The following is a 20,046-nucleotide window of genomic DNA, read 5'->3' on the forward strand; positions in this document are numbered from 1 at the left end:
GGTCACAAATTATACAGCTGAAGAAATGTACGAAATAAAATCAGGTTAAGAACATTTCTCAAGGCTACCATGGCAGTGTTTTACCTGGGAATCAAACCAATACCCTACTAGGTACAAGCCTAGTTCTGAATCCATTATACTACACTGCTTCTTTCCACAATAAGCTATCTTCGATAAGGTATTATGTGACAATAACACACACAGAAAGTAGTTCCAAGAAAAAAGATAAACATTTCTACTTTATTATTCCAGAAAAAAGTATACAGTGCGGCATAAACACAGACCAGCCTTACACCAAAGGTGCAGAATCATTCATTCACTCACTCATTCATTCACTCAGTCGGACATTCACTCATTAATTCACTCACACGTACATACATTCAATTCATTCATTTGTTCTTTTCATCCAGTCATTAACAGTATATACACAGGAAGAAAAGGGGTTGCCAGGTGGGCCCGCTATGGATTCGTATTCATATGGTTACTGTATATACAGGCGGGGGTTGGGGTAAAAACAGCAGCCAAAGGCAACCAACAAAAGGGTTTAATATACACGGGAAGGCACTCAACACCCCCAATATACACTGGCAAAAATTTCATTCAAAGAGCAGAATCAGTACATATCAAATGATTAAATTAACTCCAGGGAGTACATTTGACACTGAAAGTGTACATTTGAATCCCTCAATATAAACACTGCTAGTGTTAGACTAACACTGGACAGTTTACTGTGTGCTGATTCTTATTCTTTTGTCCTGATTCTCTCATTGAGCACAATGCATAAAATGCACAAAACATTTCTCAAAATGTCATGGCGTACCAAGAGTACCAAATCATTTAAACAGAATTACAAACCATGAAATATTAATTACTCAAAGCTTTCAGGTAAACATGAATGTACTTTCTATCTCTAAAGTATTTACACAGATCACATGTCAAATGACTCCAGCACCGATGGAGACTAATTATTTTACTTTTTTGAGGTTTGAACTGTCTCTACTTGGGAGTCATCTATGTGGAAATGTGGTATTCAGGTTTCATGGATACATGGTATTTTAAAATTACTGTTGAAATTAATATGCTATTTGATTTGCTCATAGATATGTTGAGTAAAGATATGGCACAAAGAGAACATTGTTTGAGCAAAACTGACAAGTATACCTCCTCCCACAGCTATATGAGAACTTTTAAAAACAAAACAAAAAGGTACAAATACAAATTCCCAAACTGATAAACACCAGCTATTCTGGCTCAAAAACCAAGAAGAATATTAACAATAACAGTACAAATAATATGTGTAAAATTTAAATAAAGAATCTGTATGGAAGTAGGGGACTGGTGGATTGAGGAGTCACAGTTGCTGTGTGTGTGTGTGTGTGTGTGTGTGTGTGTGTGTGTGTGCGCGCATTGCAAATTATGTGTTTGTGTGTGCGCATTGCATAGTGTATATGTGTGTGTGTGTGTGCGTGTGTTTGCATGTGAATGTGTGTGTGTGTTCATTGCATATTCTATATGCGTGTGTGAATGCGTGTTTGTGTGTTTGTGTGTGCGCATTGCATAGTGTATATGTGTGAATGCGTGTTTGTGTATGTATGTGTGTTCATTGCATATTGTATGTGTGTGTGTTTGTTTCTGTAGACCAGGTCCTGAGCTCAGAGAAGGCTAGCAAGCCTACCCAAATGTTCTGAAGTGTCATGGAGAGTGACTGTGCTACTCCACAACCAACTGTAACTGTGCGTATCATAACTGCTACAGCGCCACTGAGAATGTACCAGTGTTGTACCATTACTGAGAAAGCGTAGTCTGTGCTGTGCAGTCACAGACAAAAAAAAACTGTGCTAGATTTCAACTGAGAACCCAACTGTGCCGTACAGTAACTGTGAAAACAACTGTGCTATATTTAACTGAGAACCCAACTGTGCCTTATAGTAACTGTGAAATAAATTGTGCTATATTGCAACCGTGAGGATAAAATAAGTGCTACACTGAAATTAAGAACACAACTGTGCTGTACCATCAGAAAGAGGGACTGTGCTATACCATAACTGTGTGGTGCGGCATAAGTGTGTTGTATAGACACTGAGAGAGAATCTGTGTGCACTGAAGTCATCAACATAATTATATCATACTGTAACTGACAAAGTGCGCTGTATCATGAATGAGAGCAACTGTGTGATACTGTAACTGAGAAAATGTGCATTGCTCTCACTGACCTAATTGTGTCATACTGTACTGAGCGCCTGTGCTGTACAATGAATGTGAGCAACTGTGTTGCACTTTCATAGAGAACGCAACCGTGTTATTCTGTAATCGAGAAAGTTACTGTGTTCGGTCATAGAAAATGTAACTGTAGAAATGTAATAGAAAATATAACAGTTATTCTATACCTGCAAAACCGACTGTGCAGTATGGTCATAGAGAATCTAACTGCTATTCTGTACCTGAAAAGCCAACTGTGTGGTAGTCATAGAGAATCTAACTGCTATTCTGTACCTGAAAAGCCAACTGTGTGGTAGTCATAGAGAATCTAACTGCTATTCTGAAATGGTAATGCCGTACTGACAGTGACTTTTTCCATCGCTGAGTACCTGTGTCCTGTTATCACTAAGAAGGCAATGCCATTTCTGAGAGTCTTTCACATGACAGTGGTCACTGACAGACAGTGTTGTATGATTACACAGAGAATAGCTATGCTGTGCTGTAGTGTAGCTGTTCTCTTCCATCCTGTGTTGGTGTCTCTGTGCTGTAGTGTAGCTGTTCTCTTCCATCCCGTGCTTGTGTCTCTGTGCTGTAGTGTAGCTGTTCTCTTCCATCCCGTGCTTGTGTCTCTGTGCTGTAGTGTAGTGTTCTCTTCCATCCTGTGTTGGTGTCTCTGTGCTGTACTGTAGTGTAGCTGTGCTCTTCCATCCAGTGCCACTGTCTCTGTGCTGTGCTGTGGTGAGCTGTGCTCTTCCATCCCGTGTTGGTGTCTCTGTGCTGTAGTGTAGCTGTTCTCTTCCATCCTGTGTTGGTGTCTCTGTGCTGTACTGTGGTGAGCTGTGCTCTTCCATCCTGTGTTGGTGTCTCTGTGCTGTAGTGTAGCTGTTCTCTTCCATCCTGTGTTGGTGTCTCTGTGCTATACTGTGGTGAGCTGTGCTCTTCCATCCCGTGCTGGTGTCTCTGTACTGTAGTGTAGCTGTTCTCTTCCATCCTGTGTTGGTGTCTCTGTGCTGTACTGTGGTGAGCTGTGCTCTTACATCCTGTGTTGGTGTCTCTGTGCTGTAGTGTAGCTGTTCTCTTCCATCCTGTGTTGGTGTCTCTGTGCTGTACTGTAGCTGTTCTCTTCCATCCTGTGTTGGTGTCTCTGTACTGTAGTGTAGCTGTTCTCTTCCATCCTGTGTTGGTGTCTCTGTGCTGTACTGTGGTGAGCTGTGCTCTTACATCCCGTGCTGGTGTCTCTGTGCTGTAGTGTAGTGTTCTCTTCCATCCCGTTTTGGTGTCTCTGTGCTGTAGTGTAGCTGTTCTCTTCCATCCTGTGTTGGTGTCTCTGTGCTGTACTGTGGTGAGCTGTTCTCTTCCATCCTGTGTTGGTGTTTCTGTGCTGTAGTGTAGTGTTCTCTTCCATCCCGTGTTGGTGTCTCTGTGCTGTAGTGTAGTGTTCTCTTCCATCCTGTGTTGGTGTCTCTGTGCTGTAGTGTAGTGTTCTCTTCCATCCTGTGTTGGTGTCTCTGTGCTGTAGTGTAGCTGTTCTCTTCCATCCTGTGTTGGTGTCTCTGTGCTGTAGTGTAGTGTTCTCTTCCATCCTGTGTTGGTGTCTCTGTGCTGTAGTGTAGCTGTTCTCTTCCATCCTGTGTTGGTGTCTCTGTGCTGTACTGTAGCTGTTCTCTTCCATCCTGTGTTGGTGTTTCTGTGCTGTAGTGTAGTGTTCTCTTCCATCCCGTGTTGGTGTCTCTGTGCTGTAGTGTAGTGTGCTCTTCCATCCTGTGTTGGTGTCTCTGTGCTATACTGTGGTGAGCTGTGCTAAGAGAATGCGCTGAGTTACAGGGAGAAAGGCAGGGGACAGAATGGACTGTGCTTTCACCAGGACACAGTCTGATTCACGGTATCTGTGAAGGGAGAGGATCAGGATCTGTGGGTCTGCAGAGAAGTCCATGTCTTCATTCTACAAAACAAGAGGCGGACAACCAGATGAGACCACAGCCAGAACCAGAGGAATCAGTAACATCAACTAAATATTAATTTGTATGAGTAATTAATATTTAATGGTCTGTAATTCTGTTCTGAATGATTTGGTACTTTTGCTTTTTTTTTTTTGCATTTTGTTTTGTGTTACTCTAACACTGGCAGTGTTAATATTGAGGGATTCAAAGGTACATGGTCTTCACATATGGCATTTTTACTGACATGACCTTGGATAGTCATGGAATAGCCAAAATCCTGTAAATCAGAGTGAGCAATTTGCGGAAAAAAGATTTCCGTGAAATGAAAGACGAAATCCAGTAAGAGTGACCGATCTGGAAAAAGATGTGGATTTACGTGAAATGAGCAGATTAAATTTCACATTTCAGCGTGCAGACACGCATAGAACATAAACACATCGTCATCCGTCACACGCAATGTTGCCACGACAACGCAGACGTGCAGAAACGCTGGCGGATCGTCTCCTCTCGTTCAGACAGCGCAGGACCCGAGAAGGCCTCCGTCTTTCATCAGCCAGTCCTCGGTGTCAACATCTTTTATGGATCTCAAATTTTAAGACTGGCCACTCTTTACTTAGAAAACCGAAAATGTTATCGTAAATTGCAGAGTGTAAAATTATAAGCCACGAGTTTATGTAAACACAAACCTCTACGTTCAAGGCAATACTTAAACCCGACCAGAGGACTCTATATCCAAAGAGGCGGTGTGTGTGTTTCTGTGTGTTTGTGTGTTTTTGTGTATACATGCCTGTGCGTGTGTGAGTGTTTTTGTATTTACACACACGCCTTGTGTGTCTGTGCGTGGATGTGCTTGTGTGTATAGGTGTGTGCATAATTGCATGTGTGTAGGTGTATATACTCTCAGTAAAGCACTTTATTAGGTATTTATTAGGACTTATTTTTTTGACTTCTACTGCTGTAGCCTATCCATTTAAGAGTTATGATGCGTTGTGAGTTCAGAGCTGCTCTTCAGGCAGAGCAGAGGGGCCTGTGTCTATGTGTGCTCATGTATATGCGTGTGTGTACATCTGTTTGCATGTGTGTAAGTGTGTTTGTACATCATTCATTTCTCTTCTCTTCACTCTCATCTTTCACATCAACAGAGAACATCATTCATTTCTCTTCCCCAAACTCACATCTTTCACATCAACAGAGAACATCATTCATTTCTCTTCCCCAAACTCACATCTTTCACATCAACAGAGAACATCATTCATTTCTCTTCCCCAAACTCACATCTTTCACATCAACAGAGAACATCATTCATTTCTCTTCCCCAAACTCACATCTTTCACATCAACAGAGAACATCATTCATTTCTCTTCCCCACACTCACTGTCGCCACCACGGCACGTGGGGGCCCCCTCGATTGGCTGCTCAGCCCTGCAGGAGAACAGCCTGGGACCAATCAGAGTGGGAGGGCGGGACTCCATGCACCAAAGGCATTTACTCAACACCCCGAAGTGCCCTCAGAACTAAACACAGACTACTGCAGAGAAGGGCAGTATAGAATTACTGCATCACGCATACCTCCACCACCTATGTCATTTAGCAGAGCGAATCCGGGAAACGTTCCCTTCAAACATGCACAGACAGGCACACGCATACACACAAACGCACACATACAAATGCATATAACCTATAACACACACACCCACACACACAGATACACAGAAATGCATACACACAAAAACACATACATCCCCACTGCCCCCACCCCCAAAACAAACATACACACACACACACACACAAATGCATCCATACCACACATACACTCACACACCGACATCCACAAACCCACGCACACATGCAGGCAAACGCGTGTGCACACACTCAGACAGACACACAAAGACATACATGCACAAACACACACACACACACACACACACACACACACACACATAAACACACACACAGGCATGCAGTTGCAGGTCTTATCATGGTCCCACAAATAAAGACAAGTGAGGCCTGGAGAGTCCACTACATCCAGTGGGTGCGTCTGTTTATGAGGCAATTCATCAAGGACATAAGCTAGGCAGAAGCCCACCATGACCACCCAGAGACATCCTTTTAAGAAGGGATGTCGACGATCCTACACACAAGAGAAGCTCTGTCTTTCTCACAAAGCATGCTGGGAAAATATCCAAAGCCTGCCTAAAGGTTCTCGAACAAAACAAACAGTGTCAACAACTCAGTATTTTATAATGAGAATACACAGAAACACTATAAGCTAAATCAATGATTCATCCTTTCATCCTGTTAGGAAAGAGGGGAGGGAGAGAAAGAGAGAGAGAAATCAGTGCCAAATGCCACTCCTATATGGAGATGGAAAAACCCTGCTCCTGCACATCCAGATGTCTGACCTACAAGCAGAGACACACGCACACACACAACAGGAAAGATGCACATCTCAACTTTTCATACAAACAAGGATCACTAGCTACCAACAGGGAAAATGCGCTAATTACAAGCTAACACAATACCAACACCTTTTCATGTTTCATTGATAACTTAAACCTTTATATCGATGTGATTTTCTACAAATATTACGATCCCATGCAGTAGGCAGTAGTGCGTTTGCAGAGTCCACTGTTTCATTGCTAAGATGAATAGTGCTAATGTTTTGGTCAGTAGACCTTCAACAGAGCAAACTATTTTTTGATACATCAAAGTAAACCTATGAAACAGATTCAAGGAAAACCTGATCTGTGACACCACACAACACCTCGCGTCTAGTTTGACATGCCGTACTTACTGACTTAGCCTATATTTACCATGTGAACTACACTCCATGTTCATAGCTGTGGACAACCGATACTTCATGCGAACTGTAACCTTATCCGACCTCTTTTCAGTAGTTGTTTCAATGACCTACGGTACTGACTTATTGTACGCCGCTTCGGATAAGAGCGTCTGCCAAATAAACATAATGTACTGTAATGTAATGTAAATTTCCACTCACTGTATCCTAATGGAAAATCACACACCTTTCACACAGAAAGCTACAGGGCTGGAACAGGCAGGCCCAGACTCTCCGTTAATTGCAGATGTCTCTCAGCGCACCTGTATGACACTGACGGCGTCTTCGCTCCCCAGATTAAAGGCGCGCTTCAGCGAGAGCGCGGAGCACAAAGGCCAAGATCAAAAGATTACCGCTAAAAGGTTTCAACCAAAACATCCCCTATACTTTGCAGCAAATTGCAATAATTTACTTGTGTGAGCCAGAGGCAGATAGAGAAAATGCTGTCCCCCCCAGTAAGCACTTGCGTTTAAAGTTAACGCACCCAATGACTGGCAGCTGACAAGGGTGAACTCACCTCATTTCTGCTGGTATACCCACCTATCTCAATGGTCAATGTTGGAGGCAAACCCCAACCATTCTTACCAATGCGCAGGCTTAAAAACACTGAACACAAACGGCTATAGTCCTGAACACTCAGAAGCCACAGAACAGAGAAATTCGGCCCTAAACACCAAACAAAAATCCATACAGAAAGCTTAAACGCCAATGAATAAGAATAGAGGAACATCAGATCCTAATATCATAAACACGGAACATGTAAATAACCAGATACAACTGTTTAAAACCCCTATCAGTGGCTATAAGCACTTCTGGATATAAGGCTATAGGCCTGCACAAGCACTTCTGGATATGAGGCTATAGGCCAGTATAAGCACTTCTGGATATGAGGTTATAGGCCTGCATGAGCACTTCTGGATATAAGGCTATAGGCCTGCATAAGCACTTCTGGATATGAGGCTATAGGCCTGCATAAGCACTTCTGGATATAAGGCTATAGGCCTGCATAAGCACTTCTGGATATGAGGCTATAGGCCAGTATAAGCACTTCTGGATATGAGGTTATAGGCCTGCATGAGCACTTCTGGATATAAGGCTATAGGCCTGCATAAGCACTTCTGGATATGAGGCTATAGGCCTGCATAAGCACTTCTGGATATAAGGCTATAGGCCTGCATAAGCACTTCTGGATATGAGGCTATAGGCCAGTATAAGCACTTCTGGATATGAGGCTATAGGCCAGTATAAGGACTTCTGGATATAAGGCTATAGGCCAGTATAGGCCTGGGGCCTCCCAGACTGCACAGGGGCTTTTGACACATGCAGCCCAGAAGGCTGTTTACAGTTGAAATGCAAACACAGAAGGCCAGGCTTTAATACGCTGGCCAGAGTTTATTGTGGCTTCTCCTGGACTTCCTCCAGAAGCCGGCAGTTCCTTTGTTTTTGTTTTTTTCCCCCCCAACAGAGGCAAAATCTGCCCCTCTGGGCCTATCCTACCACAGTGACAGGAGTCTCTCCCCCCCTACCCTCTACCCTCTACCCCCAGAAAATCCCTCACTCCACTCCTGGGCCTTCCCAAATTCAGCAGTGGCCTGGTAGTGATTCCAGATGTCAGCTTGCGCGGGGAGAGAGAGGTAAGTGCAGGGGCACGGCGTGGGTGCGGGCGGGGGGTGCGTGGGGTGCGGTGTGTGTGGCTCGGGCCGTTGGGGACGCGGCGTGCGGGTGACAGCAGGAAGTGGCCGGCTGTCTGGCGGATTAGAGAGGGGACAGCCGGGCCCGGTGCTAATTTTACCGGAGCCCATGTGTGCGACCTGGCCGGGCACCAGGCCCCGCCGCGCGTGCCAATCTGGCCCCGAGAGAGGGGTGAGGCGAGGACACACGCCCGCCAGAGAGAGGGGGGGGGAGCGGGAGAGAGAGAAAGAGAAAGAAAGAGAGCGCGATAGGTCTCCATTTACATCCGCTGCTGGCCGCGTCACCATGGCAACACGCCACCATGCTCCCATAGCCCCCCCCCGTAATACTGTAAATCCTCTCGTAAAAAAAAAATAAAAAAACTATTTTTGATTCGGCGAGTAATTCTATCTCATCAAAGCTCTCTTGCCGCTAAAGCGGCATGAAAATATGGCGGTTAAACGAAAAAATAATAATTTGGGGGCGGCTTCCACTTTACAAGACGGCGGAAAAATAAAAGAGAATTCTATCAAGTGCAAAGTGATTAAAGGGATTAAGAACGGCACAGTTCAGTGAAACTCTACAGCGAGTAATGCAAGCCATGTTCCTCTCCACTGAAACCAGGGACACCTGGCCCAACAACTCATGTTCCCAACGCTTGCCATTACTTCTAGCGCACAGCTAGAACGTGAATTTTCAGAAACGTCTGAGCAAAATCAACCCCCTCTTTTCCCTTTCCCAAAAACAGACAGGCTGCGGACGCCCATGTTCCTGATCCCCTGGCTGTGAGGTCACAGCTTTCACCTTCCATGTCCTTCCACCTCTACTCGCTCTTCGACCTGGACCACAACCACACCCCTATCTCAGGGCTCCGCAGAGCCCCCTTAGGGGCAGCCTGTAGCCTCATGACTGGGCCCTGAAAGTTGGTGGTTCAATTGGCTGATTAAATATTTGCATTAACAAGCTGGTGTCCAGATCTACCTAATAAAGTGCTGACTGAGAGTATACAGTATATTCCATTCAGTAATGTCAAGGACTGATGTTTGCCATAGGCCCCTAGTACTTAATGCTTGAGCAGTTTTAAGTCGATGTGTTGTTGTTACCGTCTTGTTTTCTTGACTGTTTTATTATTAGTGAAACTTTCATTCGCTGGTTGTGTTGTGTGTCACTATTGCTATGCCCCTGTTCTACTACAATTGCCCTTGGAGACAAATAAAGCCGTATTGTTTTGTATTATATTGTATTGTGCCAAGAGTATATTTTACATGTGGTCTCTACTGAACTCATAAACAGTGAACATCTTACAGGTCATTGGTCCGAACACAAGGATGACAAAAAATGATCAATGGATATCTTTAAAAACAGTACCTGTCAGTTACTAGTCATCGACTGACACAAGGGAGGAAAGTCACAAACACACACATACAGTAAGTAGCCTAGATAAATAAATAAAAAAAACAGGGAAGATATGGATTTCAGCACTGTGTTAAGACTTCAGCACTGTGTTGAGTGGAAGCCACTTCCACAGGTCTCTTGTGAACAGGCTAATGGCAGGGACCCCAGATTCATGAGCACTTAACACGGCTGTAAAATTCCTTCAAAAAGTGGTAAACAACATCCACAACCCCCTAATTTACCCCCCCCCCCCCAACCCCACCCCCATGCATTCCTGCACCATTTTCAAAGGGCTCACACGCCCCTCCGGGACAGAGCTCTCTCTCTCTCTCGCCCAACCTGGAGAAGGCTGCAAAAAACACATCAACACAATGGAGACGCCCACACACTGTACCAGGGTCAATCCCATTTCAATACAGTCAAATAAGGAAAAATGACCAACTATGCTCCTTGAGGACATTTCAACCATTTAACAGACTTTAAATTAAATTTCTGGATTGGAAAGCAAAATGGAATTACCCTCCCCAGCGTTGCACAGCCAAAACTAAAGGGTTTACTCTCCTGCTGTATTCGAACACAAGAGACTAAAACCAGAGAACATACTCATTAAAGTGCGAATGGCCATTGATTTCTGTCAGTAAACTGAGCTATCCTCACAATATGATCAGCTGTCAAATTAATCTAATGCACCTTGGTTGTAGCAGAAAGGCTGACTGATGTGAGGAAAATTCTGACATTCCGCATTTTCGGGTGTACCTGGAGGGACATATGCTTGAGAAATGGTAGAGCTGCACCCTCCTACGCTGATTGGCTGTGACAGGCTGATGCATTGTTAAGCCTTTACTAGTATAGACACTATGGGCCTGATTCACTAGGACCTTCTGCAAAAACCTATAGTACACGCAAAAACAATAACGTGACCAATGATTGGTCATGGCATTTCATTTGCACCAATCATTGGTTGTGTTATTAGTTTTGCATGAGCTAACAGGTTTTGCTAAAAGTCTAAGCAAATCAGGCCCTACTAGGGGAGAAAGCCACCAACAACATAAACAGCCATCTTGAGTTTTTAGGATAGCCTTCAGTTTCTGAAATTAGTATAGTACATAGGGAACCTACAGTTTTTTCAAGGACTTTCAAGGATACTTCATGAAGTTATCTCCAAATTAATTATCTTATATTGGACTTCTGGACAAAATGAATAAGGATTTTCTCATTGAGTGTCCTTACACAGGGACTGTAGTCTGATTTTTGCATGTATGCATCAACAGACAAATAATAAACCTGTACAAATTGCAGCTTTAAAAGGTTGAGACACTGAAAACCCCCAACATCATTTCGCTATTTTTAAACAAAAACCAATCTAAACTACTTTTTAAAAAGAAAACAGCAAACCAAGACAGACAGATAGACAGAAACACACACACACACAGAGCTTTCACTGCAGCAGAGAAAACACAAAGGAGCTCAGGAAAGCAGCAGAACACAGACAGTGTGACTGGAGAGGGAGGGAGAGAGAGAGAGAGAGAGAGAGAGAGAAACTGAGAATCTTACCCTCCCTGTGTGATGGGTCGGTGTTGGCGCGCTCTGGCTTCCGAAAGCTAACGCTGGCGTACCCGTTCCCCTCCTCCGTGGGAGGCTCGACGAGCCGCTGGGGGCATTCGGGTGGGAGGAAGCTCCATTCTGACTGTTCCAGAACCTTCCCCAGGTCAAGGTCCATGTAGTTGAGGTTGTGGGCTGAGGAGCAGGAGGAGGAGGAGGAAGAGGCGGCACCAGCGACAGGAGCCCGCTCCCCTCTCCCGCTGACAGGATCACGGGGTGACGGCCACGCGTCTTCGAAAGAAGAGCAGCTGTGGAGTTTTGTGCCCTCCTGGCTCGCCTGGAGCTGGGGCTGGGTCGTCCTTCCCCCCAACTCAGGCCCGAATGTCCCAGAACCGTGTCGCTGTCGGGCCTGTGGGTCCACCCTGACCACTCTGGCGCCCTGGTTCTGGTCGGGGTTGGGGCGAACCCGACTGAAGGCACTGAGTGTGCCGAGTGCTGGCCCTGTACCAGGGACTACTGACGCCAAATTTCCAAGGGCAAAGTCCTTCCCCTCGAACCCCGGGTGGGTCCTACCGGCCTCCAGCTCCAGGTTCCCATACTCAGAGGGGCACTGCGTTCCTCCCTCGAGGAAGCTGCTGTCCTCGGTGAACACGGGCGCAAGGAGCGAGGCCAAGCTGGCGCAGAAGGGCCTGTCCCCAAACTCCATGCTGACATACTCCCCCGGGCTGTGTGGTTCTGGAGAGGGGAAAGGGCTATCCCGCGCCCGTGGGAGGGTGCTCGCACGGGCGCAGTCCAGAGAGAGCCGGGTCGGGCGCACCTGGGGTCTCCCTGCTGACCTGACCCCGAGGGGTCGCCCTACGGTGTCCTGAGGACCCAGACTGTCGCTGCTGGCAGAGGAAGAGGAGGATTCTGGGTAGGCCGGCCGCCCGGGACCGAGGGCCACCCTCAGCTGGCTCTGCTTCCCGGGGGCGCGTCTGTAGGAGCGAGGCAGAGAATAGTAGCAGGAGCCGGGTGTGGGCGGGGCCTCTTCTGCGGGAGGTGGCGGAGGGTTGAGGTAGCAGTCGGGTGGTGGGGTGCTGGTGGCGGAACTGCTGCCGGGAGACATGCTGATGTAGTCGCCGTAGGAACCCTTCCCCTCGGGGGGGTCGGCCCCGCCCCTGCCCCCTCCACTGCTCCAGGCCTTAACGCATTCGCCACCGCCGCCGTTCTCCGGGGACATCATCATGTACCCGCTGGAATCCACCCTGCAGTGAGAGCGGGGGCCCAGGATCTGCTGGGGGGCCGACACAGTTTTTGGACTCATGGGCATATAGTCATCGCTCTTGTGGGATGACGCAGGGGCCGCGCCCGGTGACATGGGCATGTAGCCGTCGTCCCCCAGTCGAGCTCCTAACCCCGTCCCCGCCCCTAACCTAGCCCCCCTGTGCTCCACGTGCAGGTCCAGCGTCTCCCCAGGGTACGAGGTCACGGGTGGGAGGTCAGGGTGCCTGCACCCCGGAGTCATGGCTGCATACTCGTCCAGCGAGGACTGAGAGGGCGTCTTCTGGTGGCAGGTGCTAGCGGGGGGCGGGGTGTGCGTCCTCTTCCGGAAGCTCTTCTCCAGCTCCTCCAGGTGGGGGGGTGACAGGCGACGGGTAAGGGCAGGGTTGGGGTTGAGACGGCCAGCCGCAGTTGCCGTGGCGACAGCAGTGAGACCGGGCCTAGCCATATAGATGTAGTTATTCAGCTCCTCCTCCCGGGCCGGAGGAGTGTGTCCGAGGGAGGAGTCGGGTGTGGCGCTCCGGAAGGAGGACCCGCGGAAATCGCCGGGGCTGGAGCCATACTCGTCAGACGAGACGAAGCCGCCGTCGCTGGGGGAGCCGGAGGGCGTGGCGCTGGGGCGCCGGGGGTAGGGGCAGTCGGAGGCCGATCCGTGGCCGCTGGTGCTGCTGCAGGAGGACAGGCTGACGGGGCTGGTGGTGGAGGAGGGTGTGGGGATGGAGCGGCTGTGGGTTAAGGGTGGGTGGAGCCGGGCGCTGGTGAGTGTCCTGCGGCGCTGGGAACTCGCCCCTCGCGCCGAGCTGGGGCTGACGGGGCTGCCGTCCGCTGAGGCCGGCCTAGACATGGTGCCCTCCCCGTCGCTGGACGCCCTCACCCGGAACGAGCGGGTCTGCCTCCCTGGGGCGGCGGGAGAGGCAGCCGCCGCACTCTCCGCCCGCGACCTCCGACCCAGCCCCACCTGACTGGGGGGCGCGTGGCCGTGGTGGTGGTGCCTCCGGAGGGGCACGGAGATAGGGGTGGAGCGGTTCGAGGAGCCCTGGCTCTTGCTCCGGGGGTGGAACTCCTCGCTCATAGCTTTCATGGCCTCCAGTATGGTCTCGTGCATATTCTGTGCCACCACGGAGTCATCCGCCTGCATCCAGAACTCCCCGGGGCCTGTGATGGCCGACCGCCCCACCTCCACGAAAAAGAAGCTTTCTGAGTGCCCGCAGCGGCGGATGTTCATCAGCTGCAGCACCACAGCCGCAGCGTCTGAGTTCAGCTTCACCAGGCTGATCGTCTTATTCGTCAGGCACAGGCGGTAAATCCCAATCAGATTCTTTGCATGCCCCAGTCCCTTTGGTTTCAAAACAACCTGCCAGACTTCCTTGAAAGCCGGTCCTGGCGTAGCCTCTGCCCCGTAACTATCCCCGCCTGTCCCGCCGTTACCGCCCCCCGCGGGCCCGTGAAGCAGCTTACCTCGGTTGTGTAGGTCCAGGAGCGCTTGATACCACATGTCCTGCTCCTGTTCATTGTCAGCCGCCACTGCAAAATATTCCTCCTTAGTGTACAGCGCCACCAGATACTTATTTTTGGAGTCAGCTCTCTTGTTAATGTTGAAGCAACTCTCCAGTGGAATTGACCTTTTAGGAGCTACAGACTTGTGTCTCCATTTCTTCTCGTTTTCGTAGTATTCCAGCCTGGACGGTCCAGAGGCACTCGCGATTCGCAGGACGAAAAACCTCTTGTGCATGCTTTTGGGTTTCCTTAAATAACCCACCTTTCTCACGTCGGAAAAACCCTGGTCTGCAGCTGGATTTGCCATGGTGTGGGGAGAAATGTGATTTATTATTGAATTAAAAACATCCCGTCACGGCACGTGTACAAGAAAATCGGAGCTGATATCGTTTCCATTTCAAAACAAAGTAATAGGCGTCGCGTCTTGATAAACCAAGGAGACTCAATAAACGGCAACGTGCCAAAACAAGCGCGAGACTATCGAGACCATTCGGGTTGCAGCGTGGTTGCTAGCTACATCCTTACTACGGCGATAATTCCCCAAAAATCTCAGCCATTTAGTCGTTATGCTGGACAAGATAGGGGGGTCTTTTATTGCTATAAATCTCTGAAACATACTTTAGTCCGGAGTCCCAAATGCACAATCAAACCCTGCAGAGTTTGCATACGACCCCATTTGGATAGCTAGCTCGTAAGTAGTCCCTCTAGGGTAAATCCCTGCAAATGGAAAAATTAAAAAACAAATAAATTAAATAAAAATAAATACACTCAATATTTCTTCTTTCTTAAACTTTTGATTTCTCCGTAATCCCATCACTCTGATGCAATTCGTGTTCACAGATGCGCTTCTAATTTGTTCCTTTTAATCCTTGGAGTTAGACTGAATCCCGTACCGAAGACAAGGCGCCGTGTGTTTGTGTGTGTGTGTGTGTGCGTGTGTGTGCGTCGTGCACCAGCGCAGCCCCTCTGGCCGCTTCCAGCTCACTCCAAAGAAGACGAGCACGTGACGATTCGATGCGTGGACAGTTCAAACAGGGAGACGCAACCTACCCTGTGACAACACTGCGGTCCGACCCGCCCCCTTTGTCATGATTGGTTCACAAATTCACCGGAAACAAAAAGTTCCAAATATGTACATCCAACGTGAAAGCTCTGTTTTTGTTTTGGTCCATTTCGGCCTGTGATTGAGCAACCGTTGCATCAGTCAAACGGAATCCTTTAAAAGTTAGGTGGAGCGGAATATGTAGTAAAGGTGGATGCCCTTGATTTCGAGCGCGTGGTTTTTATGCATTTGCACAAAGCATTTGGAACGCTGAAAACTACACATGCATGCAAACATTATAATGTTGCCTTATATAAACCCTGGCTGAACACAAATAATAATAATAATCAAAATAGTAATGATCATAATAATGATAATCAATAGTTGGCAAGTTACAGTTCATTAGGACCACTACATTTTAGATCAAGAGAATATGGCATTTGTTGCTTTAGACATTGTCCATGTAAAAAGCATGTTCATTTATCATACAACCAATCTATGGGAACGCCCATTATCTTATTGGCTACTCATGGTGAGTAAGCCACATTGGAATGGATCAATATAAGCCTGTTATAACTTTATGGTAAGTAATAAAGTAACATATTTAAGTAAGCCTCATGTTTTCTATTCGGCAAGAATCGGGGTATTCTTGTGTTTATGATATTAATGTGCTGTTGAGGGAAAGCCCATGGCCACATAGTTTATAGTAGGCTTGTGATATGTAGCGATGAAGTACTGTAGGCCTATGTGTAATAGCCGAGGCTACTTCAAACACTGAGCACATAATCCGACACCCTAGGCCTACATCCGATATAGCGGGGGCGGCGGTTTATGGATAGCGCTTGTAAGGTTTCAGCTTTAAATCCTTGGTAAGGCACTCGTGTAGCACATTGAGCAAGCTACTTAAACCGAAATGCTTTAATAAATGACTGGCTGTTTAAACTCATTGCGTAAAAATGAGTAGTGTAGCATAAGCGCGTCTACTAAAAGCAAAAAATATAAATTCTGCGTCTTGCGGAATATCAAAATGTGTTCTCCACAGTAGGCCATAGACTTAGCTGCACAAATGGAAACGACGATAAAACGTGCTTCTGAAAAATAAGAAATGACTTTCAGTTTTCAGAACTGTATTTTTAGCCCTACACTATGTAGGTAAACAGACAAGTTTTACGATAAGATGTAGGCTATTTTTAAATCAGAATGACACACCGCAATATTTATTAACGCAATCGTGGAAAAAAATAATTGAGCAATGGGTAACAGTAGCCTACTGGGAACACTCACAGTGTTGTCGGTGAAATGAAAACGGACTGTGCTTTACATTGAGAGAATCAGGAATTATTTCTCGGTCGAGACATTGATGGGAGTGGCGGACAGGGGTCTCAACTGCTCCCTGCGTAGGCTACTGTGTCATTGTCATCAGCGAAATTGCTTCAAGTCACGTTCATTTCACCTTTCATTAGCAACCAACTATTTGAAAAAAAGAGAAAATCAATTCGCCTTGGTTGGTCTACTTATTTTTCCAGTTTAGGCTACCCCAATAACCTTTATTTATGTATTTATTTGCAAAGTAGCCTATGGTAGAATGATCAAAGTGATCACTTTATTAGTTAGACCTGTATACAAGCTTGTTAATGCAGATATCTAATCAGCTAAGCATGTGGCAGCAACTCATGGTCAAGAGGTTCAGTTGTCCGTATCAAACATCAGAATGAGGAAGAAACGTGATGTAAGTATGTGACCTTGAGCGTGGAATGATTGCTGGTGCCAGACAGAGCATCTCGGAAACTGTCTCTTGAGTTTACAGAGAACGGTGCGAAAAACAAAGAACACTCAGTGCGCAGCGGTTCTGTGGGTGAAAATGCGTTGTTAATGACAGACGTCAGAGGAGCCGGGCCAGACTGGTCGAAGCTGACAGGAAGGTGACAGTAACTCAACTAACTACGCATTACAACAGTGGTATGCAGAAGAGCATCTGAAAACACATAACACATTGAACCTTGAAGTGAATAGGCTACGGCAGCAGAAGCCAAGTAATATAAAAACTAAAAAAGAAACAAATAAAGTGCATACTAAATGTTTCACATTCTCTATTACTGGTAAATGTTTAATTGGCAGGAAATGGATGCAGTGTTTCTTCAATGAAAACAAGTGGGTATACTGCACATGTACAGGTTGCAGATTTGTGTGTGCAATTCATGTTTTTAGCAGTGCTAACAATCAAATGATGTACAGAGAAGCGTACATACTGCACTAAGGTAACCTGTACATATTTCCTTAGACTCCTTTGTCTATTTACTGAGGTATTCAGGAATCACACACACACACACACAAAATAATGAATTTTACAGTACTCTTTGTAAATGTACGTTTCATACAATAATTGTGTACCGAAGGCTCTAGGGTGCCAGCCAGACAATGGAAAGTGAACATATATCTGGATAAAGAGGTGGGTGACTCAGTGTACCTACGTGATTCAGTGTGGTCAGGAATGTGTGACTATTACAGTCACATTGGCAGATGAGTTGACTGCCAGTTACTGTGACTTGGAGCAGCTAATTTTGTGAGCAAGGATGTTCTGCATTTCATACCCACTTATTTCCTTCATGTTCAGATTTTTTTTGGTAAGCTGACAAACGACAGCTGAACATTCTACTTATTTTTCTGAAACATTTCACTGCCCTGCTGTAAAATCCAGCTATGCCTGCTTGACCAGCTCAATTTTGAAGCTGGTCAAGCTGGTCTAGCTGGGTATGAGCTGGTCAACCAGCTAGTGGGTTTGTGTAGCCAATGTTAAAAATGGCAGCTAATTGACATTGTCCTTCATTCAACAATGCAGTTTTTATGAGGTGGTTAGCTAGCCATGCCCTCTCCCAAACTGGGGAAGTAGCAAGCCAGCAACCTATATTCTATGGACTGCGGATGGAATCCTACAACGATTATACAAAACTAAGTCAAACTCTTGGTCAAAACAGGCTTAATTCAATTTTAGATTATTACACATTCACTAAGACAAAGTAATGTGGGTACAGTTGCCTACTGCACCATGATTGTCCACCTCCTGAGATGGCAAAATGAACACAGGGCAAAGCTTTATGAACAAATGACAGGGATTATTGCTTTGGAACAGTTGTTGTGTAGGTACTGGTGAAACATGGATCAACATGGTTGTGGTTGTAACATGGCATCATTTTGATATCAATAATTCTGGCAGGGAGACTCATTTAGTAAGTGAGTAGTAAGTGTAATTACAGGATAGATCAGTAAGTGCATTGTTTGTATGAGTGACTGATATGAGAAAATGTTTTCCTTCAGATACCATATGTTTTTGTAGTGTAGCCTCTCCTACAGCGAGTGAATGGTAAGATGTTTGTGAAACTGAAGTAGACCAGTCCTGAAAAATATTTGTAGCTATTGTGTAGGCTATTCATTTGTGTGAAGACTTCATAGTCTTTATAAATGGATATAAATCACAGTGTTTTGTAAACCAAATAAGCGAAACATTTGAACTGTACATATATCGTTATAGCTTTGTTTGCAGGGCTTGGTGTCTATTCTATTCTCTTCAGTTAATCTTACTGCCAGTCATTTAATTAACTGGATTTCACTGCAGTTCTGGAATTCACCCAAAGTAACCCTATTTGCGTGCTGGAGATGAGTGTGTTGTCAGGCATACGAAGCACAACCTGTACAGATTTCTGCCCGTGTACCGAGGTATTCAAACCTCTGATGAATTAAAGGATTAACTGTACAGTACTGTTTGTAAATGTGAACTCCGTGTTATCACTACTGTGTGCTAAAGACTTTGTGTCACAGCGGGAATAAGGACTTTCGGGCAGATACGGGACTCAGGAAACAGATTACCCCTTTAGCCGAGAGTCCTTGTGGTTAGAAATGCGTGACTTCACAATAGCCCATCAGCAACCGCACATTTCTAAACCCCAGATTTGATGGCACTTGCGATTTGTTGGCAGTTTTGCCTCGATTGGCATGATTCTCCGAACAGTCGAGTTGACTGCAGGTTACTGCGACATGGAGCAGTTACAGAATTACAGACAGTTTGAGGGGGGAGGCGGGACCCCTTATTGATTGGTTATAGGTAAACTCGGTAGGGCACCTGTACCTAATGAAGGGGACTGGCACTCCCTCATAAGCTCACAAATTGCAGCGGTTACAAGAAGCATTGCAGTTTATTAAGCCTCTGGTGCCAAAAATCACATTTCCCCATTGAGCTCTATTAAAAACTATAAGATTTACCCTGGTGAAATTATACTATTTGGGGCAGTACTTTTAAAGTCTAAAATTTCTTCATACTGAATTGCTCTCCAGGGACAGATTTGCTTCCTCTTCATACCTTCATGTTTAGGTGCCCAGTGCGCATGGTCTGGTGCCAAAAGCCCCACAGTCTAACATGGCTGCCTCCATGAACTGGCTTCATGCAGCATTGAGCAGCTCCCATAGGACTCTATGGAACCGGTGAGCTGAAGCTGCCTCCAGCTCTTATACTGCACATCTCAATGGTCCCACAGGACCTGTAGCCACTGTTATCTTGGGAACGGTCAGCATTTCATTTGGATGTGAATGTATGGCACTGTACTGACATGATTAGGAGTTAGTGTGGCACGTGCTATGTGTTCAAAGACATCGGTTCATACCGTCTG

At 46.3% G+C, this 20,046-nt stretch overlaps 1 protein-coding gene across 1 annotated transcript; it reads right to left on the reverse strand.

Annotated features, from left to right (window-relative positions):
• Positions 1–211: 211 nt before the first annotated feature.
• On the reverse strand, positions 212–15,245 carry LOC133129812 (insulin receptor substrate 1-B-like). The gene is made up of 2 exons (XM_061244142.1): positions 11,599–15,245; positions 212–4,141 (listed from the first exon to the last, which is right to left on the reverse strand). The coding sequence occupies exons 1-2, from the start codon at positions 14,648–14,650 to the stop codon at positions 4,137–4,139; spliced, it is 3,057 nt and encodes a 1,018-aa protein (XP_061100126.1). The 5' UTR covers positions 14,651–15,245; the 3' UTR covers positions 212–4,136.
• Positions 15,246–20,046: the final 4,801 nt, after the last annotated feature.

This window comes from Conger conger, chromosome 5 (assembly GCF_963514075.1).
Source record: "Conger conger chromosome 5, fConCon1.1, whole genome shotgun sequence".
Classification (NCBI taxonomy): domain Eukaryota; kingdom Metazoa; phylum Chordata; class Actinopteri; order Anguilliformes; family Congridae; genus Conger; species Conger conger.

Coding starts and splice junctions, on each gene's coding strand:
- LOC133129812 (XM_061244142.1), bottom strand. CDS start 14,650: ATGGCAAATCCAGCTGCAGACCAGGGTTTTTCCGACGTGAGAAAGGTG.